Source organism: Sprattus sprattus, assembly GCF_963457725.1.
Source record: "Sprattus sprattus genome assembly, chromosome: 9".
Lineage (NCBI taxonomy): Eukaryota > Metazoa > Chordata > Actinopteri > Clupeiformes > Clupeidae > Sprattus > Sprattus sprattus.
In genome coordinates, this window is record NC_137928.1 from 11832554 (window position 1) to 11857074 (window position 24521).

General features: G+C 40.6%; 1 protein-coding gene across 1 annotated transcript; it reads right to left on the reverse strand.

The window, feature by feature from the left end:
• Positions 1 to 1293: 1293 nt before the first annotated feature.
• c4 (complement component 4) lies at positions 1294 to 22830 on the reverse strand. Its single transcript, XM_080845115.1, has 41 exons — positions 22762 to 22830; positions 22095 to 22284; positions 21598 to 21802; positions 21447 to 21517; positions 21260 to 21345; positions 21031 to 21113; positions 20690 to 20777; positions 20483 to 20588; positions 20055 to 20178; positions 19452 to 19567; positions 14380 to 14559; positions 14060 to 14245; positions 13370 to 13558; positions 12204 to 12350; positions 11960 to 12098; positions 11805 to 11861; positions 11479 to 11673; positions 11272 to 11386; positions 10987 to 11057; positions 10773 to 10912; positions 10272 to 10475; positions 9177 to 9228; positions 8999 to 9079; positions 8479 to 8682; positions 8230 to 8305; positions 7989 to 8145; positions 7197 to 7301; positions 6929 to 7097; positions 6050 to 6246; positions 5650 to 5814; positions 5493 to 5552; positions 5283 to 5376; positions 4762 to 4933; positions 4374 to 4461; positions 3695 to 3769; positions 3468 to 3570; positions 3244 to 3333; positions 3060 to 3152; positions 2877 to 2960; positions 2652 to 2796; positions 1294 to 2499 (listed from the first exon to the last, which is right to left on the reverse strand). Exons 1-41 carry the CDS (start codon positions 22821 to 22823, stop codon positions 2358 to 2360), a joined length of 5106 nt encoding a protein of 1701 aa, XP_080701241.1. The 5' UTR covers positions 22824 to 22830; the 3' UTR covers positions 1294 to 2357.
• Between the last annotated feature and the right edge of the window lie 1691 nt (positions 22831 to 24521).

The window sequence follows — 24521 nt, forward strand, 5'->3', positions numbered from 1 at the left end:
GGAGACTTTGTGTACGTTCCACTTTGCTAGCTCCTTATTTTGAACAGCCTTGTGTTATGAGCCAAGATGATTTGAAGTGGTGTGACAGTGTACTTTCTACATAGCTCTTTCTACGTAGCTTACCTGAGACTTCTTAAAACCTGCTGTCAGATAACATCCGACCTGGATGAGTTGGGAGATAGCAGACGTAACCCATCCAAGTCTTTTAAGCTGTAGTTTGTATTACACATCAAACATGCCTTGATCCAGTCTCACCTGGTAAAGCAGGTAACTACTGCTTTACCACAGGGAGGATTTACAGGAGCATTTACCCCATTACACCAAGAACAATGTCATGGTTTGTCATGAAGTGAGTAAAATACATTTTAAAATAATTCCAAAGTTGTATCTCTACACAACAGATGTTGCAGCTGTCAGGGTGCCTCGGCACATAGAGGACAAAACATTTTGACCCACATCATCTGTACATTGACTTGCTGTATAGGTATGCTTTTGTATATTGTGTAAATTGAATAGCTATCTGCAGATTTCTCTTGATTGATCTCGTTTCTAGTCTAGCGGTTCTCGAGTGTAACATCTCAGCTTTGACAGTATACTGTGTGGTGTAAGCAGGGCAGCTTGTAGTCTAATTGTGCTTGCAGCATTAGAAGCTTCACACAAGCCTGGCCATACAAATGTGTGTTCTATTTATTGCTGACTTGAATAGCACAATTTCTTTTTATTTTATCAGGTCTTTTTTACACAAAACGCAGAAAAGAAAATGGTAAAAAAGAAAAACGTTAATTTATTTTATTTTGTATGCAATCTTATAGTTTACAAAATTATTTTTCTAATTTGATGCATCTGAATTTCCTCTGCTGCTGGTATATGCCTTGACATGAGAAGACATCTCTTCAGCCCCACTGCATGAATTCTTAACTTTGTAGCGAACCGTTGTCTGTACAACAAATAAAGCCAACCTTTGGTCAGGATTACTTTTGCCAAAAATAACACACATTGGTCAGGTGATTCATTTCACCCGTCTGGCACACGTGTAAACGGATGTGGATATGTCAGTGCCACTGTATACACACTCACACACACTCTCATTCGTGAAACATAATCATCTTTTGTAGATTGCTCACGCAAGAATGGAACCTATCATTTATCACCAAAATCAGCAGAAGTTGCCAAATGTTTAGAGGTGCATAGAAGCTTTGAGGCATGCCTAGAATATCATCCTCAAGTCATTATCATCGGTTTAGGTTGATATGGCAGACATGGAAAGGACTCATTTTTAGAACAACCACAATGAGACTTAATCATTCATATATGCTTTAATAAATGGACATTGAGAAGCTTGGACAGAGGGCGGAAGTGTATGTCAAGGTGTTGGGTTATACAGGAATTCACAAGAATATGCCACCTTTTTACTCGTACAGTATCCCATTACTGAAAGTGGAATGTTAAGTCTTTTTACGGATTCATTGTAAATTGTGCAATAACATGAAAGGGGTTGTTCTCGAATAGTTTATTGTAAATGTGAAACAAACGAATTATTTATCTGTTGGGAGTGAATGTAAAACTGTTGATTATTGCAAGATGGTTCCATAAGAACAGACACGCATGTCCACACCTTTCCTCATATATCTTCAGCCATCAGAAACGCAGAATACCCTTAATTATTCTCATCCTGAGGTCAACAGGTAACTGTGAATTTTACAACTCGTCGTTAAAAGACAAATAAATGTACCGATTTCAGTTTCGACAACATGAAAAGGATTGTTCACACACAGCCATGCACAAATGCAAAGATGAAACCTTTCACAGACATGTAATGGGAACACTATTGTGTTAGATGAGGAACATTTTCTTTTTCTATGCCTGCCATTATCCTGCCATGGCAAAGCCCCGGCGGCCACAGAAACCTATCATTTTTGCCAATCCTCCACAGTTCTGTTCTGTCTGGTTCTGTTCTGAAGGTCAGGGTGCTGGACTTTTGGAATGTAACTGCTACCTTCCCAGGGCCTCCCTGTTGCATTGCATACACTATGTTGACTGATACAACCATGATTTTATTTCTGTCAATATGCACTGGTAATAAAAGCACATGGTTTACCGATCCACTTATCTCTGGTCTTGTTATAACAACATATTTTATAAGTGAAATCTATGTAGTCACTACTTTTTTATGTGAAACTGTCCTCACAGACGTAACTGAAGCATCCACTGAACATCCTCCTAAGTGACGGACTAAACTCCAAAGAAAGACAAATACTGCAGAGGCACACAGAGACACACTGTGGGTCATTTGAAGTTAAAGCATCTGCTTAAAGAGACAGAACATGAGCTGTGCATTATGTTTCATCAGACCGGGTTCAGTTGTCGCAGCGGTTCATCTCGTACTGCGTCATGAAGCTCTGGAGCAGTTGGCAGGCCTTCCGATTCCTGGTGGCCCGGCACTGGCTCTCCTCCGGAATCTTCTCCAGCCACGTGTCTTTGCTCAGGAGGTACCTAGGGCTGGACATGCCACATGAAGGGTGAAAGGTCAAATCACTTGAACTGACCATTTTCACTGTGATGTACATGCTGTTAATGGTGTCACTGCACAGGAAGCAGAAGGATTTAATTCATTTTAGCGACACAGAAAAAATATGGCACTAAAGACTTACCTTCCGTTGGCATCTAGAGTGTGTGTGACGGCTGTATTAGGACCCATGAACAGGTACTCGGCTCCCGCGGTCAATTCAAAGTATACACAAGATTGTCTTTGAACAAGCTCACGCGTTGCACCACTACGAATTACTCCATCTTTGCCTGTTAAACAAGTAATACAATAAGAAAAATAACCAAATAGCTGACAAGGACGAGTGGAGTTCCCATTTAACTGGACTTACCTTCTTGAAGAACTCTGGTCACTTCTGTAGGGTAATATTTGAAGACGCCATCATCTGTTGGCTCCCCCACCTTAACAACATAAACTGGCAGAAATAATTACTATTAGACCAGGTTACAGTGCAATACTTTAACCAGAAAATGCCTGTTATATGAGAAACAAATCACTCAAACAACAGACTCACCATAATCAACCATGACCTTGAAACAGGCAAATTCAATGCGTGTGCTTGACTGCATGTTTGCACTGAAAGTCACTTTAGCAGTTGGGCAGGCACCTGGGACCGGAGAACGTTTCAGTTACATCCAAATGTACAACAATGCATAAATATAAGTTTATGCTTAATGTATATCTCAAGTACCACCTACCCTCTGCACAAGTGCATGTATCTCCGACACACAGCTTGGAAACCATAGTGCTCTTGCCGGGTGCACTGTAGAAAATTCCACATCTTTTGTCTGGAGAATAACAACAGTCCATCACAAATGGAAAAGCGTTGACATAAAACAGTATGAGTGAGCGGAGATGAGCGAGTCGTATAGTATCTAGTGGAATTATTTCAGTGTGTGCACAGAGAGATGGATGCTTTCACCTGGTTTGTAGTAGTCGTAGATAACAGCAGCAGCTGGCTGGACCAGTCCAATAGGCACCGTCTGTTCCGCTCTGAACTGAAGACATTCTGTTGTGTCTGTGATCTGTCGCAAAATTGTTATTCAATGATTTAGACAGCACATGAACTCAAAATCTGTCAGAAAAGTAAGCTAACAATCAGACATGAGCTAATCAGGTAGAGGATGTTATGATGTGTGTAGAACTCACTTGGTTGAAGTAGAGGTACACTCTGTTAGATGCCAGGTCGTAGTGATCGATGTACTTCTCTGTACCCTTTTTATTCTAGAAGAAAAAAGGACACTAGTTTATGTAATGGACATGTGATACAGATTCAAATTGTAACATTGGAATTCCCTAAACCTGGTAGTGGTTGCTCTCAGTCAGTTCTCCATCAGTGTGGAAATACAGTGTCTAGGACTGTAGATGACCCTGTTTATCCAGTTTGAAATCTTATATTATGTATGTCAAATGTGGTACAAAGGACCTTTAATATTAGATACTAAGAATTGTGTTTTGTTAAACTAAAGACTTTTATTTTGTATAGGTGACCTGTGACCTGGATGTTGAGAGGTGAAAGGGTTGCCCGCTGAAAGGGTACTGGAAGTTAGTTCATTATTGAAAGTTCAAGGTTGCTACTCTACTAAAAGAGATGTTATAAGTAACGTGTTATAAGTAACGTGTGTCATACAGTATAATAAAAGCAAAGGTTTTTTATAACATCAGTCATCGAGCCATCATTTGGTAGAGATAGCTATAAGGACAGTGCAGTGAGTGTGTCTGTGTGTGTGTGTGTGTGTGTGTGTGTGTGTGTGTGTGTGTGTGTGTGTGTGTGTGTGTGTGTGTGTGTGTCAGTGTCTAGGACAGTGCAGTGAATGCAGCAATGTACCTCCTCAAGGTCCTTGACATTTGCCATGAGCCCACTCAGCAGTGAGATGTCCACGATAACCATCCCTTTAGACACCCCGTTTAGCATCCTAGAACAGCAACGCTTTAGGTTTTTGAACAAATAAAACCCCTCTAGCTTTCAAAGAACTAAGGATGCATGCAGAGAGAGACTCTGTTTGTGAAAGTGCCAACAACTTTGGTCATAGACACTAATATTTATGCTTACATTGTGCTGTGTACAGTGAGATATTTCATTATTCCATGTATGTTGTATGCATATTTTGTGAAACACTTGTATACAATGTATATTATGTGTATACTAGTCAGATAAAAGGCAAATACAGTTATGTATTTCATTCTGGGGTCGTGACCTATTTTACTTTGCTCACCCCAAGCAGACAGTGTAGATCAGAGACCCCTCCTTCTTCTGTTGTTCAGGGGCCTGTCTCTTCCTTCGGGTGCGCAGGTCAAACCAGTCCAACCGGCTCATCGGCTCATCCTTTTGTGGTACATCATCCTCGTAGTTGCCATAATCCTCGTAGTTGACATCCTCTTGAAACGCTGTGGATAAAAGGACTGTTTCATTTTGTACCAAGACAACCCAGAACTCAAAATGCCAGAAAATAGTATAAGCTATGATATTACTATAGATACTGATGATCTCATGTTAGTGTAATCCTCTTGATAGTAAAGTCATTTTGACATGATCTAGCATTATGGATCTCAGATCTCTCTCTTTATAAATATATTTGTGTGTGTGTGTGTGTGTGTGTGCGTGTGTGTGTGTGTGTGTGTGTCTGTGTCTGTGTCTGTGTCTGTGTGTGTGTGTGTGTGTGTGTGTGTGTGTGTGTGTGTGTGTGTGTGTGTGTTCAGTAGCAGCCCAAAGCAACCCACAAAGCCCACTGCTTACGTTGATATTCCACTTCCCCTTCAATCGTGACATTCAGTGAGAACTCGTCACAGGCTGAGGCTGGCTTTTTCATACTCCTGTAGTTTTGCACAACCTGTTGGGTGAAAAGAGACAGTTCTGTCAAACACTCAAAACCAAATGACTAAAGGATCCATCTCAGAGAGAGAAATTAACCATTAGCAATTAGCAATTTTCAGCTGGAATATGTACCGACAATGTGCCGTCTCCTTGTCCCTCAATACGAACAGAGACTTTGCCCCCATCCATGACCTATGGTAACACAAATACGACATCACTTAGGCCATGTGGGGAAAGGTCTATTAAAATATATAGGAATCACACTTGGACAAATGAATGTCGCTGTTACCTTGATGGCTGGCTCGATAAGAGCATTTTGCTTCCGTAGTCTCACCACAGCCTTTCGACCATCTTGATGACACAGTTCCACGGTAAGGTCTAGATCATTTAGATCATTTACATCATTGTTCTGCACGCTGTATTTGAAAAGGGCCTCCAGGGCTATGGCTGTGTCCTTCAGACAGTAAAGAGTCCACATGAGCTGCATTTAGACTCATTAGGGTCTTGATGAAAAATGCATTCATACATTTTGAACAGCAAAACCCTGAACCACCCTGCTCCCCAGTGGGTCCTAGCTTTTTTTTGTGTGTGTCTTTATGCCATAAGTCATTAATTAACCTGGCTGTCAGGTGAGCTGAGGTTCCAAAGCACTTGGCCCTGAGCGTTAACCTCATCCGTCTGAGGCCTACCTGGGTGGAGAGGAATCCGCCCCCAAACTTGCGCTGCTCCGTTATCCAGGAGGCGATTCTCTTGGCGTACGGCTTGTCCCCCACGGTCAGGGTCTGAAGCAGGGCGTATGCGGTGGTCTCCAAAGACAGAGGGCCTGCTCGTGCCGTAATGGCAGGGCGCTGGTCCTTATTCGGCCCCCAAAAACACATATCTTTACCTTTCGGGCAAAGGAGTGTTTAAAATATTAGTCCAATATATGTACTATACAATACTATATATAATATTTTATGAATAACCTAATCTTAACAATCGTGAAATTAGGGGGGCAAAGGGCAGACAAAAAGCGCTGCTGATCTGACATAAAGTCGCAGTATGAGAAAACAGGGGCCACATCGATTTTACCTGTAGCTTAGACCACAATCAGGGACCACATAGATCTAACCTGAAGCTTCCGATCATTTCTTTCCCATTCATGGATAGTTTGCCAAGATGAACATTGTGAACGCTATAAACTGGCAACTGCAAAATGGTTATACAATGTAATCTCATTGGGCAAAGTAAAGCGCTTTTTTTCCACCACTGAACTCATAATGTGATTATACGTGTCTGACTACAAGGAAAGGATCCCGACAGAGATAGTCACATGTCTCTTTAGCTCAATAACGGAAAAGAAACAGATGAAAATGACTCTCTCCACAGTTCAAAGACCTACAAATAGGGCCAAGGTAGAGTTTCCATTTAAGAAAAAGCTCCATGTACTTTGCAGTACTCTCTCATAGGGCGGTGCTGCCCTCTAGTGATACAATAAAATATAACTTTCATTCCCTATGTCAATTTTACATGTGAAGACCCAAAGCATTGTGTTTCAGGTGTCCTAAGAGTGCTAAGGATGTTTTTACTCGTATCGCAGATGGCCAGATCTCTCAGCTTCTTCTGGGCTCGAACTGCCGCGGAGCTCGTAGGTTCAGCCAGAGAGATGGCGTAGGCTGTGATGGCTATGGAATAAGGCTCCTGCAGGGAGTCCAGCTGCTGCTCAAGGTAGATCCGTGCCTTCTCCATGGTCATGATCTGAGGTGGATTTCGTAAAACATCATTGGAGTTATTCAACTTACTTCAACTTGATTCAACAGTTTCACATGAAAGACACTTGATTTAGCGATGACTTGCCACTTGTGTCGATTCATGGGTTTCAAACACAGGGAGAGCCTGTTTCAGTGCTATGAGGATGTACGCAGTCAATGCCACATCTCCAGACGATTCTCCTACTCCACCCTGCAGCATTAGGGAAGAACAGTGACACCTAAATGTCTTTGAGAAGTGTTATAGGAGTTCATGGAGGCTCCTTGCTGACACCCAGTTATGTTATTTTAATGAGATTAAATGAGATATAAAGTAATTGCTGCTGTCAAAATGTGTCATTGTAAAAATATATCTTGTATATCTCTTGAAATTAAAACACTCTCCCTTGTTATGTCAGTTATTTTCAGAATATGCATTACCCAGGTAATTTACCAAGTAATGGAATCCACATGCGTGGACAGTAAAATAAACTTCATTTTGTTTTGGATTATAATAGTAATATTCTCCACACCACATAGGGGCAGTGACAGTAGACTCAGAGCAATATAATAACAATATGTATCATCTTGTATTTGGAATGTTAACTGTGTAATGACATCATTTAGTCAAGATGGCTGACGGTGCTGGACATGTTTGAATACTCCAAGCATATCTGTTAAAAACGTAAGTGGACGCCATGCATCAGAGGAATCGGATGACGTTAAATCTGACTATGTAACCTGCTTTTTTTTTTTTTGCATTGTTCAAATGAAAGAAACAATCATATAAACATAAATATTGACTAAATTACATGAAAATAACAAAACATGGAGAGCATTCTCCCTTGGATGTCTTTATAATGAAGCTTTACCATTTCAACGTTAAGTTTCAGGATCATACCTGAAGGCGTTTGTCATAAAGAGGGTTGGGGTCCTTGAAAGCACCTCCACTTGTCTGTTTGGACATGATGTAGGTTATAGACTGCTTTATGTAAGAATCCTCGAGGGGAATGATGTCTCTGGCTTTGGAGAGGTCTTTGGCAATGAATGCTGTAAGCCTGTGAAAGAACAGCCAAGTCATTTTTTTAAACAATAAAAAGATATATGCACACACAATCTGGTAACATAAAAAGGAAAATCACCATATAATGCTTGGGGATGACGCGAAAGTCCCATACGACCCATCCTCTTTCTTGTATGTAAGGATTCTTGTGTAACCTGACACAATAGAAGAGACATACTGTACAAATTATGCCAACTGCGCAGAAATTCAAAAATGGTTGTACATTGCCTACGTTGAGTTGTGATGCGTTGAATTGCACTGTTTGGAAAGGGTTATGCTATGCAGACAATTACAGTGCATGGCGCAGTTCTGTACTGATGTGGCTTACCACTCTTTAACATTGACTTGGCTTCCTCCCTGCGAGAAGCCTTCACGTTGATCCACTGGTTAGTGACATCCATGAACTTTATTGCATGAATGGTTGGAGACATCTTTGACATGGTCTGCTCTGCACAGCCCGTTGGCAGTCGGATCAGAGCACTGACGCCGTCCAGGTTCAAGCAGTTGTCCACTGACTCTCCCATCTCTCCCCCTGGAAGAGTAAGCAGAGCTCTTTCACACGGTTCAACTCAGTCACATGCCTTGACAAACAACATAGCATGCAAATCTCTGAATGTTTCTCACAATGCACATTCTCCAAAAAGTTTTCATAGATGCTATATGTCTGTTTTAATTTTAAGAGTTATTCTGGTGAACTGTTCTATACCATTTTGTCACTAATTAGGTTTTTTTAGGCTGATCCTTTGGTAAACAGACCATGTAGACTGGATAAGTTTATGTTAAATGGACACAGCGTCTATAGACAGGGCTTCTGATGTGTTCTCCTCACTTCCAAATCCCCTTCTCACCTCTGAAGCTCAAGTAGGTCTCTGGTTCATCATTGGGCACTATGTCAGAAGGTGTTTGGATGTCAAAATCCAGCGTGCCCGCTAAACAGAAATGGATGGATTTCACTCCACAGCTCTGTACTCTCCCAACACTACCACCACTACTGCGTTTCAGTGAATATAAAGAGTTGTGTATTACCCTTTTTGCTGATGATGTGCTGACTGTAATCAGAAACCAGCTCCCCTTCCCCCTGCATTAAAACACAACATTATAGCACAACTTACAAGAAGAAGAAGAAGAAAACGAATATGACAAAGAATAAAGCAACATACAGTAGGATACAATAATTAAGTACAACTAGAATGCGTTTCGTGAACGAACTGCGAGAGTGTGCTTGCTCTGTTGCGGCCATGACCGAGAGAACAAGTGCCTTGGCCTCCCTGCTGGATGAGCATGCACAAATGAGTATGCACAAATGAGTATGCATGAGTGAGTATGCATGAGTGAGTATGCATGAGTGAGTAAACATGAGTGAGTATGCACGAGTGAGTATGCATGAGTGAGTATGCATGAGTGAGTATGCATGAGTGAGTAAACATGAGTGAGTATGCATGAGTGAGTAAACATGAGTGAGTATGCATGAGTGAGTATGCATGAGTGAGTAAACATGAGTGAGTACGCATGAGTGAGTACGCATGAGTGAGTAAACATGAGTGAGTAAACATGAGTGAGTATGCATGAGTAAGTATGCATGAGTGAGTATGCACGAGTGAGTATGCATGAGTGAGTATGCACGAGTGAGTAAACATGAGTGAGTATGCATGAGTGAGTAGAGCCCTGGTATGGAAGGTGTCTCTTAATATTCCTAGTTATACAGTTGAATGGAGAGGGACAGAGAGAGAAGAGGAACCGTGCGCAGGTGTCAGTGAGAGTTGTCAGTGAATCACAGGTGCAAGCCAGTTTAATGAGCCTATTATGATGTCATAATGCCTCAAAGTTCTGCCATGCAAGTCTATGGAGAAAAAAGGTGATGGAAAAAGAGGAATAAAAAAGGAGTGGCAAGGAGTACCGCCACAAAAAGTCATAGCAGCTTGCACCGGATCGGGCCGGACGTTTTGGTGTTTGAAGAAAAACTACTAGAATAAAAAAAATAGTAAAAAACGAAGAACAATAGTGTGCTTCCCTTCGGGCAAGCACACTAATAATCAAATTAAAGCAAAGGGATCACAATAGTTGGTCTGAATATCAGTTAGTATAGAAGACCATGGGAGCCAAGAAGACACAAACTCCAACCTCGACTTTGAGCTTTTTCTCTATTTGATCAGCAACCAGGTCTGGGCTGTAGGCCTTGATGGTAATGGGAAATGTGCCCTTTTTGAGGGGCACCACAATGAAGTACACGGAAGACGCTGAGTTGGGTGGAACTGTGATGTTCTGTTTGGCCCTGTCTCCCCCTGCCGCACACAAGCCCTCGGAAGTCAACATCTCCACCGTTACCTACAGCAATTACACATATTTCAGGGATGAGAAAGGAAACCAATCACAACCATATGAATAAATGAGAGTTTAACAGGTTAACATACAAGCAACCACAATCCACAATCATGGACCATGGCAAGACAAGATGGAAAACGTTGATCTAATGTTGATTAAGTTTACAGCAAATGTGGGTGGACTTCCAAATCAGCAATAAGCTACTTTAACAGCATAACAGCATATATCATACATTTTCAACCAATTAATTTCAGAAACATTCAGAAACACAAACTAACTCAAGCCTTCGGTAGTATTTACCTCCAGACCTTCGTCTTTGTAATTGAACACCACAGCTTTCACCTCCAGCTGTTCGTTTACTTTAACAGAATAGGGCAACTTCACAGACACAAAAAAGTCCTGGAAGACCCTCAGATTCTTTGGCTCTGCAACACAGAAGCCTAAGGGACGAAGCACGTGTTTGAATGACTGAATTAGACTTAATATTCATATAAACGTAAGTAAAGGCTCTTGCCTTTGCTCGGAGAGATTCCCACCGCTTGGATTTCCCAGGTTGTAATGGAATCGGGAGTGGGTACAGAGTGTCTATGGAAAATCACACTTTTTTTTGTGACATTTGACTTTTTTTTAAAGAAAAAAACATAGTATGCCCCTCAATGCAAACCCCTCAAAGTGGCAATTAGAAGTTGCACAACAGGGTATCCAAGGCCCCACAAAATGCAATTGTCTCTCTACATAGCGCTAGTTATATGGATACATGAATGAATGCACAAATTCACAATTAGTTGGATTAGGGTACCTGAGCAGGCCAGTCTGATCTGTTTCCAAAACATCCCACATCCAAGACTCGGGGAAAAAGCTTCTGAGGTGAACATCTGCTCCATCAATGGCTTGCTCCATCTCATTACTCTGGGCTGGGGGAGGAAGAGAACCAGAACTCTACCTGAACCTAATGTCATAATGTTAATGGATAATATCAGTTTAACCCATGAGAGAGTCTACTCACTTCGAGCAAGACTATACCTCCTTGTTGCCTTTCTCATCTCGGTGGCCTTTTTACAGCAGTTCAGAAATACATCTCTGCAAACTTTGGACCTGCCAGCTGTCCTTCTCAACCTTTGCTCACAGGTAAAGCCCATCCGATTTATCCTGATGCCATCCGCACAGCACTTTTGTTCGTCTTTTCTGCTGTAAGTGTTGACTGAAGATAGGATCCGAGTTTCATTTTACATGAGATAGTTTGTTATTTAAAGCCATTTGACACAATAGGTATTCCATCTACTCATCAACAAATCTCTGGAGTAGAGTCAAAGACAAAAGTAGATCACTCACTGCTAGTGAAGTCGACTGCTCTTTTTGGCCTTGCATTCTCAGTTGGACAAGAGTAACCTACAGTTAACAAAAGGAATATAATCACATAATAGCAAAGATCATATCTAAGAACAGAATGGCGAGCGTGCAATCTTATAAACAGGTAAATTACATACCCTTCCTTTTCAGTTTGTCGATCTCTTGCATGCCACAGTTGCAGATGTAGATGAGGCCCACATCCTGAAAAACTGTCTCTTGATTCTTTCCTCCTCCGATAGAACACCCCAAGTCGTAAGAGTTCATGTAATCAAACATCTACCCAAGCACAGACAGATGAACAAAACAAAAACATAAGAGGAAATGTTATAATTACATTGATGATTGCTGAATCGAAACAGATGGTTTTATTACTGCTCTCACCTTCTGTGTGGTCAGCTTGTTTTGTTTGTTAAGGATGTACACAGCCGTGTCCACAGCAACTAATGCAACTTTGCCACGACTGTCCGCTCTCACCTCCACATTCACAAGCTCTGCAGGTTTGTGGTCTTTCAATGGACTGATCTCAATCTATGGTAAACAAAACAAAGTGTAGTAATTATCCTGAAATTTCGTCTACCAAATAAATAGTGCATGAAAATTGTTTATGACTCAAGTGTTCATATTCCTGGACTCGTGAAGGTTTACAAGGGTGTCAGAATTAGCTTCACATTGACTGACAATCACTGAAATAGGCATTGTTTCTTTACCGATACCATGGAAACAGCACTACATACTAGTATTAGATCCCTATTGTACTTGTCCTGATTCTCCTTTATAGCAATGGCCAGCTAAATCTGAAGGAAGCACATGCCAGTGGACCACTGTTGGCCAAATAAGGGCAGAGCTGGCCTTTTGCTCAACGTTTTTCGGGCCCACCAATTTTGCCACTTTCTTTAAAAACATTTATTTATTCATTCTAGTGCCATGAACTACATCGTCTAAAAATCCACACCCAGTTACTAAAAATGATGGTAGGCCAGAAGTAGCGCTATCTGGGTGATTTCAAATCGGTTGAGATACCACTGAAATCCTATTGATTTTTAGTTGATTTCAGCTTGCTTCAATATTAACCGAGGGTGCAAAAATTATTGTGAATCAACATTGACATTGATTCAACGAAATTATCGTTGACAGCCGATGTTGACTTATCATAAGTTCAATGATTGTTTGCTATCTGGGTAATTGAATGAAAAAAGAGAGTTGAAAGTAGCCTGCTCTTGTAGCAGCTAATGTTAATATCATGTGTAGTCTTCAGACAACCATGGTGAATTGTGTACTAAATGAGATGTGGATCGGATTGCAGCATAAAGGCAAACAACCGAAACACCTCCTCAAGGCAGGGCAGTTGTAGGCTATTCCTCTCTCTGCTAAAAATCATAGAGAAGTATGAAAGCTTTGGATTTTGCTAGGTAAGCATAATCATAATCATAGCCTAGTCTAGTCTTGTCCACATTCCATTGAACTTTGTTATGGCAAAGCCATCCCAGCAGCACAACACTCTGAAAACCATTTGAGATGTGAATAAATAAATAAATACATGTATCCACCTTCCCCTTGCAGACGTCCTTCACATCCACCCACACAGAGTCTGCCACTATTTGTGAGCCTCTGAAGTAGTATGCAAGCAGACGGAAAGAGGGCACCATGTCAGTGCTGTAGGGCAGGGTGACTTCTTTGAGTTCAGTTCCACTGGTCTGAACACTCTTTAGCTGCAAGATTTTGCCCTTACTCAAGACCTGCAGGGGGCGTAACCAGAGAGGGCTTGGTCAGTCATACTCATACACATACTGAGTAGGTCATACTCAACAGTTTACACTTCTTGAAAGAAGCATTGCACAGTGTTTGCCTAACACTAACTAGCTAGGCTAGCAAAGTTTGCACAGATAAATGTAGCTAACTTATGTATTTCACACCATACATTTATGAATATTGTTTTACACTGCGCTGTAAAAACTACATTTACAATGCATTCTGTAGGTTTACCATCCAAGTACTGAATTACACAGTGAAGAATACAGCAGCCAGTGGGGATGTTTTTATCTCTCTTTCACATGACTGCAGGCTATATAGGCTGCTATCAAAATTCATTTCAGGATGTTAAAAAACAACCCGATATTTAACATTTTAGTTAGTTAATTTGTTTGCCCTATATTGTCAAGATATGAGAGCATGTAAAAAATGTAAAACATGTTTCTGAAGTGAGACACGTGACAACTTGAAAGTGGTATACGTGTTACCATGTAATAGATGTGAGAGGGTTGGGCTGTGCCTGCTGGAGAGATAGCCCTGAAGCTAGCAGTTAGCTCCTGGTCTGGCCCAAGAGTGCGGTGCTCCACCTCAATGCTGAGATAACTCTGAGATGACGCCTGGGCTGCATGCACTGTCATTTGTCCAGAGTTTGTGTTCTCTCCCTCAGCCGTTAGCTATGAAGAATGAGTGGTTAAAGTAATACATTTATGCTTTGAAACACTACATTTACAGGTGTTGATAATTTTATCTCATGATTTGTCATATTATATGAAGCTGTCACCGTTATCCTCCTCCTTTGGATTGTTACCTTGATATTTATAGTTGTAGCTTGATTGGGAACTTCAAAAGGAAAATGAATATCTCCCTCTTTAGTCCCTGTCGCCTCCGCATTAAAGGTGTTTTCTGTTTTGTCAATCAACTTCACAGTAATGGCAGCATTCAGTTTCAGGTTTGGAATGGGTGTGCCATCAGGGTAGGTGGTTGTGGCCTGGAAAACAGGGACGAATAATTGCATCTGAATCATGGCACTGCTTATCCCAACACCGCTTGGCTCGGTGAATGTGGGATATTGCACCTACAGTATGCATTAGAAAAACTTTGCATTAGACTGCCTTAGACAGTGTTTGCCCTGCAGTGGTGCAATAATGGTCCTTCAGTGATCGGCAACTGTGAGTTCATTGAAGACTCAGACACTTAATACAGAATGATGCTTTGTAAACAAAGTTTGGGAGGAGCCCATAGGGATTATTGACAGCCTTTAACTCCCCCCACTTCTGCTTCTAGGAGATTTAAACCTACCCTACCTGACCACCATGTCACACGCTCAGTGTTGGGGAGTAAGGGAATACATGTAGGCCTACCGGCGTTACGTATTTAGAATACAAATTATGAGTGACTGTATTCCGTTACAAAATAGACGGTATTCAGAATACAGGTACATTGTTGAAATCAATGGATTACATGACGGTACTTATCTGTTTCACAAGTTTATTCACTCTGTAAATAAATGAAGGCAACTTGATGCCTTTCCCAGAAGCCCCAACATGAAAATAAATGAAAATGAGCTATTTGCGTGATCAGTAGCTGCTAATGGAGACGGAAAGCATTTCACGTTAAGGAAAGAGAAAGGAGAACGTAATATATAACTATGCAGTGCAACCTCTGCTCCCAGGGCAGTCATCTGCTGTAGTTTAACTGGTCACCTTGCTATTTTATAGCGAGATGTGCGATTTTACATTCTCCTATGTGCTGATTGCAGTCATCCCAAGTCTGCCGAAAGTTCCGGTGTTGTACCCGATTCAGCCCCCCCCCCCCCCCCGTCAGAATAAGCCCACCCCTGTTCAATTCTACTAGGAAGGTGTCACATGCATGAAACTCACTGTGCTTACTCATACTAGTCCCATGTCTGTACTCTGAAAAGCATTTGATGATCGGATCAACAGAATTATTTTAAAGGGGGGGGGGGGTGCATATCACGACAGGCCTATTTTCACACCAGTCAGATTGCTATTATCCGAGGTTTTTGGAAGAAAAACATCGGTTGTTTGTACTCTTTAGAACAGTTCTAAAGACTGTAATCACTTGTGTTCTTCTCTTCCATCTCTTTCACAAATAATTAAATCGTAGTAGCCTATAGTATTTTTCCATGCGTTTATTTAGGCGAACTGCTTTCCTTTCCGATCAAGGGGGGGGCTTATTCTGACGGACGGGGGGGGCTGAATCGGGTACATCAAATGCTTTTCAGAGTACAGACATGGGACTAGTATGAGTAAGCACATTGAGTTTCATGTGACACCTTCCTAGTAGAATTGAACAGGGGGGGGCTGAATCGGGTACAACACCTTGGCTTGTTGCCAGGGCTACATGAAAACAACACTTGTTTAAAGTCAAGGCAATGGAATACAAATAAAAGCAGTTAACATTAATAGGATAGTATTAGCAGCATAATAAATAGTAAAAGTAGGGTAGAGTGAGTACAGTTGAGACATGAGTACAGTTGAGACACCCGCATTAACTTGCATGCTCAGCAGTCCTGAGACGTGATTTTTAGTTTGCACATGCATACTAACGTCCTCTTTGATCCCAGGAAATCTGAGCACCTAACATATCTCCCGTACGGAGATATCGGCGAAAGTTTTTTTTACCTAGCTTAGATCTTGATTTTGTCATGTCCCTTCTACATTGAATAGGCTATCTTATTAACCATACGTCATCAACAAACACAAATTACATCATTGCAAACGTTATTCTGTGCACTATAAATCTACTTATAAAACAATTGGGTTCTAGCGCGTAATTTAGCTGTTTCTGATTGGACGAGAGACGTTCCATGCTATAGGTTATTTGTCAACATACCTACAGTTACATGACTTTTCACAGCTAAAAATAAATCACTCCGCGATGAAACATTCGCATTGAAGATAACCGTTAATTCAAAGTTTTTAAAATTCCAAACCAAGACGTTGACAATGGAACTATTTTTTGTTGCGGAGAAACAATGGCGAAATAAACCATTTTTAATCAATAACTTCGTGTTGAAATGTTAATTTGTTGACTGTAGAATTGTTTTATAAAAGCAATATAGCACTCGTGGGAGTGGGGTAGGTAAGGGATAATTCCACGGGTGTTGTTGCCTACGCCACTCGTTATCATGTCATGCAAGGTCAATGCATAATCTAGCGAAAAGAGTGAGGTGGTCAGCGGGGTACAGTTGAGACACGGTGTCTCAACTGTACCCGCGATCAGCAGGTTAGAAGTCAAGAAGACCAAAAACCAAGCAAATGAATAAAGAAAAATCATATTTTTGATATAAGACCTATATAAGACCTATATTAATGGGTCTCTTTTCAAACATGAAAGTGATAAGAATTATTTATATTGGGGTCTAAATAAGTTAGGTGGTAGATACAGTTGAGACAACTAGATTGTGATATAGCCTGTCATTTCAATCATTGGTCAGTCAACATCAATGGGTTTCAATGGGTGTCTCAACTGTACTCTGGTACCGTGTCAACTGTAGGCTACTCCACATGGGTACAGTTGAGACAAAATCGCACTTCATGTTTATAAGCAAATTATGAATAAATTAATCATGTTATGGATATTATTGATTGATAATATTTTAGTATACAATCAAAGGAAACGTCATATAAAATATAAAATATTTTCAGTGTCTAATTTTTGTGCAGTAGTCAATAAAGCAAAAAGTTTCTCAACCGTACTCGCTCTACCCTAATCTACATATTTAAACATAATTAACAATGAATTGCATAGGGCTCTAGCCTATATAATGATATTATGCTTTTATAACTTTTAGAGACCACAACAGAAATACGTAGGCCTAGGGGGGGAATACCTCCCTGAAATGACTTTTTGCAGGTTGGGATGACTGTGATTTATTAGCCCCGGAGCCGTGGAAAGACTATGATTAGTCCTGTTTGACATGCTATCTTACGTTAGCTAAAATTAGTTTGTGTTCGCTTAAATGCTCTTGTAAGGGCAAATGTTACACAAAGGTCGCTGCGCTCATCTAGTGAGCGTCGTCTGGCACTGCCGTCTGCCGGCATCTCGGCTTAACTTGCCCTTAAGCAGTGACAGTCCCGCACTTCTTTTTCTATTAATGTCGTTTTCTATTTCTTTAAAAAAAAAAGTAGTATTTATTGTTACACCAGGTTGTATTGCTCTTTGCTTGACTGTTCTCTCTCTTGTACGTCGCTTTGGACAAAAGCGTCTGCTAAATGACTAAATGTAAATGTAAACTGCAGTTAGATTTTTGTAGCATGCAGTTTGGGACTACAAACTCATTTTTTTTCACATTCAGCCAGTTGGAACAGAAGAACACACCAGAAAAGGCCTGTTTAGTAAGCAGGATTTGATGGCCGCATTCCTACACTTATAAAATGCAATTCAATGTGGAAGTAATCCAAGTATTCAGAATACGATACTCAGATTAGTTACAGTAACGGAATACGTTACAGATTACATTTTTGGGCATGTATTCTGTAACGGAATACATTTTGAAAGTATCCTTCCCAACACTGCACACAATCTAGCATAGCTATGTATCACTTGACAAAGTTTCCCCTAGGCAGACATCAAGTGATGGAGCTGGAACTTTTTGCCTCCTCCAGCGATTTTGAAGAAGATGACTATTCCTCTGACGCCGGGGTCTTCTCAGAGTTCAAGCCGCTCCTCCTGCAGATTGTTGTGAATACCCTGCTAGATCCAGCAGGACTCCTCGCTGTCCAGCCCAGGCTCCTAGAGGTTGCTGGACTGAACAGCTGGCAAGATAAAGCAGACATCACCTCAGCTTTTCAAGGTGTTGCCCTCTCACCCTGATTCCTGGCACCCATTTGGGGTGGAAAAAAACAAAAGGCTTTATTCTGGATCCTTCCAAACTGGATGTTTTTCTTGTCGTCTTCCCTCAAAGTTGCCCACTCGCTGCCGGAATTAACTTTCTGACTAATGTTTTCAAAAAGCTGAGCGCCCCCCTCTCAGGGGCTAGGATTTCTCAGTATCATATTAGATACAAGTGAGTTCTCTTCGTCTCTTCCAAAAGAAGAAGCAGAGCAGGATCTCCATTATGACTAATAACGTCCTAGACAATCACACTGAAAACGAGAAATCCTCTTCTACCTGGGCCACCTTATTTCGCAATGGATTCATGTCCAAACATGCTGATTTTTCACCCTTCCAACCATGCTTATATTGGCTGTTTTGGGCTGTTGAGATGTAGTGAGTTTACGTATCCTACTTCTAGTTTGAATCCAGCCACACATCCCTGTCTAAGATGTTAGATCACAACACAATTTGGTTTCTAGTCAAACAGAGCAAAACCAATCCATCTAAGGAAATCACTTGATTTTCATTTTTTTCTCATCCCCTGCCTTTACAAAGCCTAATGACTACATCTCCTACTGTTCCACGCAGTCCTCTCCAATTGGCCCACCCTCAGTCTCAGCAAGGGTACACCAGTCGTTCACCACTGGTTCAAGTCACTCCAAATATCTGTCCTTGTTAAACCAGGATTCCCTGCAGATCGCTAATTAGCCCATTATTTTAGAATTGGAGCCTCAACGACAGCAACAAATAGCTGCCTTTCTGGGTAGCAAATAAATGCTCGGCCATTGGTCCTCAGATGCCTTCTGACCCTACATCCGTTCTAACCAGGAAGATCTTCGACTTGCCCTTCAAGTTGTGGTTTGATTATAGATTCTCCTTCCGGTAGCGGCCTCTGATGCTGGCTTTCTTGGGGTGTCAGTGGCCAGCTACCAAGCTAAACATGCTTCTCATCAAGCATTCTAAATCAACCATTCTGATGGGCAAATTAGTGAAATAGGGGATGCATGGGTAATGAGAGCTAACGTAAGGCTGAAGTACCAGAATGGAGATTTTGCTGCCAGGGGCGAAGTACTTCTTGGTCTTGGACATATCAGTCACGTAGGGTGATGTCACTATCTTCACAGAGCTGGTCTCTGCCTCCTCAATGTCTCCACCTAAAAAAGAACAGAATTCACACAAACTATGAACATTTATGAACATCAGGATGAGCCATGCATTTTAAATCAGCATCTGATTTTTATCAAAACAGTAAAGGACCGTTTACAAGGTTATGTCGATTAGAGACACATTTTCTTAAAGTGGCAGGAAGGAGCTTTTATCTATAATTTGGGGGCAAACAACCTAAAAGGTATGTAAACTGATTGCAAACACCACCAACATCCCATAACAGTTAATGGATAACCGTTTTCTGGCATGCTAAGTTGTGTTCTTTGGAGACAAAGCTGGTAATAGGGCATATCCTGGATGGCTAGTGGGGATGGAACATCTGTCCCTTATATTACCATGTACTATCAAAACTAATTCGAAAATTAAACTAAAATGAGTTGCCTATATAAACATACAAAACGTGGTTAATTATTGCATAGTGTTGCTTAAACCATGATGTAGGTTAATATGGGTGTGTTTGTCCGTATGACTTACTGGCCTTCTCCAAGGCTGTTACAGCGATATAAAGATGACAGCCCTCTGGGTCTGTGTCTGTCTCCTTTACTTTTAGCTGGAAGTCACTAGTAAGGAGTGTGACACTTGTACGGCCATTTTGAATCTAAATTATACCAGAAAAAAATTGTTAATTTCATGTCATTCTCATGTCTGAACATGTATTTTCAATTATGCAAATGTGAATTTAACATTTCTTAGGAAGACAGAACAAATAATATTGATAAATTCTGCTGACATGAAAATATAAGCCATTACCACTTTCCTGAGAAACAAATATTTTTATGTAAATTGTACAGGAAGAACTAAACATGTACAACCACATAATTTCCAAGTAGATGGGCTCTGGTACAGAATGAATTATAATCTGAATTATTTCGGATGAAAATGTATGATTCAGTCACACATACCGGTGCCTGTCTCTCCAGACCAGTTAGATACGTCCTATTCCCTCCCTGGTTGATAATTCCAAATCGGATGTAAGCAACACCATCAACATCTTTCCCATAGGTATACCTGTAGGTTACATGCATTAGCCCTTGGAAGTTCGGCAAAGTTAACTAAGCATGGCTGTAAATACTGGTGATATTCCAGCCACTGGTAAGAATTTAAAAAACCTTGCAGACACAGAGAACTGGAAGCTTTCATCTCTCAGTGCGTAGTATGGTTTAACTGCTTCGATCTTCACCTCATATGTTGGCAACACTGAAAATTAGGGGAAATTTAAAAAGAACATGTATTATTATATTTGACACTATGATTTTAATTTAGAATCATTGGTCAAACCTCTGTTAGACACCACACAAACACATACAGCAAACTTGTCATTGTTTCCAGTAGACATAGTATTTTGGGGGTTTGTCTTGGTGGGTGGGGGAGGGATGTTGCTCAGTGAATGTTAGCTAGCGAGAAACGTTGGGTTCTTTTGATTGGTTGTTTATTCAATTAAATAACTCACCATATTCCTTCACCTCAAACTGGACAGTGGAATTGTATTCAGGTGCACCTGGAAAATATGCTTCTATTTTCCAGTGTCCAGTTCTGAAACATGTAGAAATTACACATGAATGAAAGGAAACTACAGAGCCAGACCTTTCTTGAAAATGGTGGTATGCCATAAAAAAAGTATGAAAAAGTAATATGTTGAAATTAAGTGTTTGGTTTTGTTTTCGCTACTCCTGACTTACGGTTCAATGTCGGGGATGGTGACACTCTGCATAATGATCTCATTAGATTTGACCAAAGAGCCAGAGACTACTAAGCCTTTGGAATTCTGTGGAAAGATCAATAATAATAAAAAAAAACGTATTGATTAGGAGATTGTATAAACTTTCATCTGGTGTGAGGTGAGAGATGGACAGATCTCATACTTACAAATACTCTAAGGTTGATCTCTTCATCTACAGGAAGCATGTACTGGTTTAAAGTGAAAATCCTGTATTTGACTGGAATGTACCACAGAAAAAAAGAATCAAAGCTGGTTCAGCATTACCCCAAAGCAAAATAAAACAGTCATCAATCTTACCTGTCTCCCCTGGAGTGTAGATTGGCTTGTCAGTCTGGATGAAAATGTAACCCCTCTTGGTGGACACATGAATGTTGACTCTTTTTGTCTTGTCTTTTGTGTCAAATTTTGTGGATACTGCAAGCAACTGGATGTATGGCTCTCTCCTGCTTCTTTCTGGATTATCATGTTTGGATACAGCATCTTTAAATCGTTGGGGGTCCACCTAAACCCAATAAGTAAGTTTATTAAAATCAAGTAACACAATATATACATGCATATTATCAATTAATTGTTATTAACCCAGGAGCGAAGATAGAACGTATTCACCCCACCTGGACTTGAACCCAGGTCTACAAGGTCCCAAACATGCACTAAATGTTACACAACGCTAAAGAGCCAGGCTCAATGATATGGCAGTCAGAGCACTGAGCACTCGTCTGGAGTGACAGCACATCGTCACAAACTTCAACAACAATATCTTCAAGTGACCTTTTGGTAATCATAACTGAACTTACCTTCAGTTTGACCACAGCTTGATATTTATTATCCACACTGAGAGTAACGTGCTCAATTGATGAGACAAGGACCCCTTTTATGTCTTTAAAGGAAAGATCAACATCAACCGGCTCGTTTGCCCCATGAAAGTGCACGCTTACTGTCTCCTCCACCCCAAGATGAACAATGTTGGGAGCAGTGATGAGCCAGCTGATGGACACACAGACACACAGACACATGAAAAACAACATATACACATTCACAGAGAGATGAGGTAAGGACACAAACACACACACACACACACACACACACACACACACACACACACACACACACACACACACACACACACACACACACACACACATATACACACACACACACACACACACACACACACACACACACACACACACACACACACACACACACACACACACACACACACACACACAATTAATTGTATAAGCATGCAACCAGGCACGACACAAACATGGAACAAAGACAACAAAAATAAACGAATAAAATGGATGCCTCCCCCAAACCCACCCAAAAAAAAAAAAAGATTGCCCACACACACACAGAAACTTAAACGTTCTAAAACGGAAAATAAAATAAAATTAAAATGGATGTCTGTACCCCATGGTTGGAGTCTTACACACAGTATCAGAGCAATTGTTTACTCACTTGGGAGACTGGGCATCTATTGCAGTGACTGCGCAGCAGAGAATGAGCAGTGTGAGTGTCATCTTGCTGCCAGAGTGACTTGTGAGCTTGCATGCAGCTTCGCCTTTATACCTTAAGTATTATGCAACATCGAAAAAAGAATTCAACTGACAAGGGAGCAGTCCAGAGGACTATTTAGTATGCGGGAAGCACAAAACATGTAGCTGTTGTTAAATGATAGAAACAGTGCTCAATGTTGTGCTTAATGTTGCTTGCATGTTGAAAAAGGCATGCAGAATTTAGAATGAGAACTTAAATAAACAAAAATGAACAAAAAAATAAATAAATTACTGCTCCAGCTGAACAAGAAGTCACATGATTTCTCAGAAATCAACCAGTCCTGCCAGATGTGGAGAGATAACTTTCACATTCTCTTGCTCAATACTGTTTTCAAAAACTCCACTATGTTAAAGGGGACATCTTTCTTTAGTTAAACTTGCAGTGAGAAAATGTGTGCAAATGTGTTTCATTATTTAAAAGAAGAATTATATAATTTTATGAATAGAAAGCGTTCACATACAAAATGTATACAGTTAGCCTATATATGTGTTTTAGCATGCTTAGTTAAAAGAGGTGTTTTATCTGTAGGCCTACCTGTTTCAAAGTAACCAGCTGAAGTCCCTCTATTGGTTAGGAGATGATATGCAAACCTAAATGAAAACTTTGCAAGTTTGGATTCCAAACATAAATGATCAAGTTATTGGTCTTATCGATTTATTTATTTCTACAGCCAGATGCACTGAGCAGAAATGTCAGTCATTTTGTGTGTGACCCAAAGAAGAATGTCAAATATTTTTGTCTGGTCTTCTCTTAAATGTGTATGGTTAAGACTCAAGCGAGACAGCTTTTGTATCCCTCCATTTTGGTTTATCCTCGTTCAGAGCGAGAGAGAGAGAGAGCTGACATTCACCTAATGTTCTATTAACGTATCGATATAATGCAATGATAGCCATCCCTGGTCTACTATATAGAACACATATAGTCTCCGCTTTCCTTTCATAACATGCAATTGCTAAAACGGTTGATACAATATAATATTTATATATCGGCCGTGTTTTTGACACATGGAACCGCTTACCTCTCTATTGAAAACACCGAAACTCGCGGTTGTGGCTCACTAAAACCAGTTTGCAACTCTAACTTTAACGCCGTATTGAAAAACTACATATTTTTGGAAAAAAAACAAAACAGATTTTATTTTCAGACCAGCTCAGCAGTTTGTGTTATAGTTACAGAACGAAGGCATGTGTCATCACTGACCATAGACCAAAACATCCAGACTGTTGTGCTTGCCATACATATGTACATACACAGATACAAGTGTATAAACTCACTCAGGCAACAAATGCATTAAACTCCAATAGACAAGTAGAAAATATGAGCGTGGACACCAAAGACAACTGTAGAATGGGAAGGCAAAAACAAAAAGACAACATTAATATTACATCAGAGAAAAAAACAAACATATTTCAGCAGGTTGCATAGCAGTAAAACAACATTTTGCATTGTTTACAAATCGATTTGAGTGTATTAATTGTGCGGTTACCAGGTGGGACAAAAGAAGCCTGAACTTTAATACTGTTGCGGAGTCCAATAGCGCTGCACTTGAAGGTAATTTAAAGGTCATGTTTGCCTTGCGGATATCTGTGTGTGTGTTCGTGCCTGTTGACGAAAGATTCACTGCACAGGGAGAGCAAGGAAGACAAGAGACAGCTAGGAGA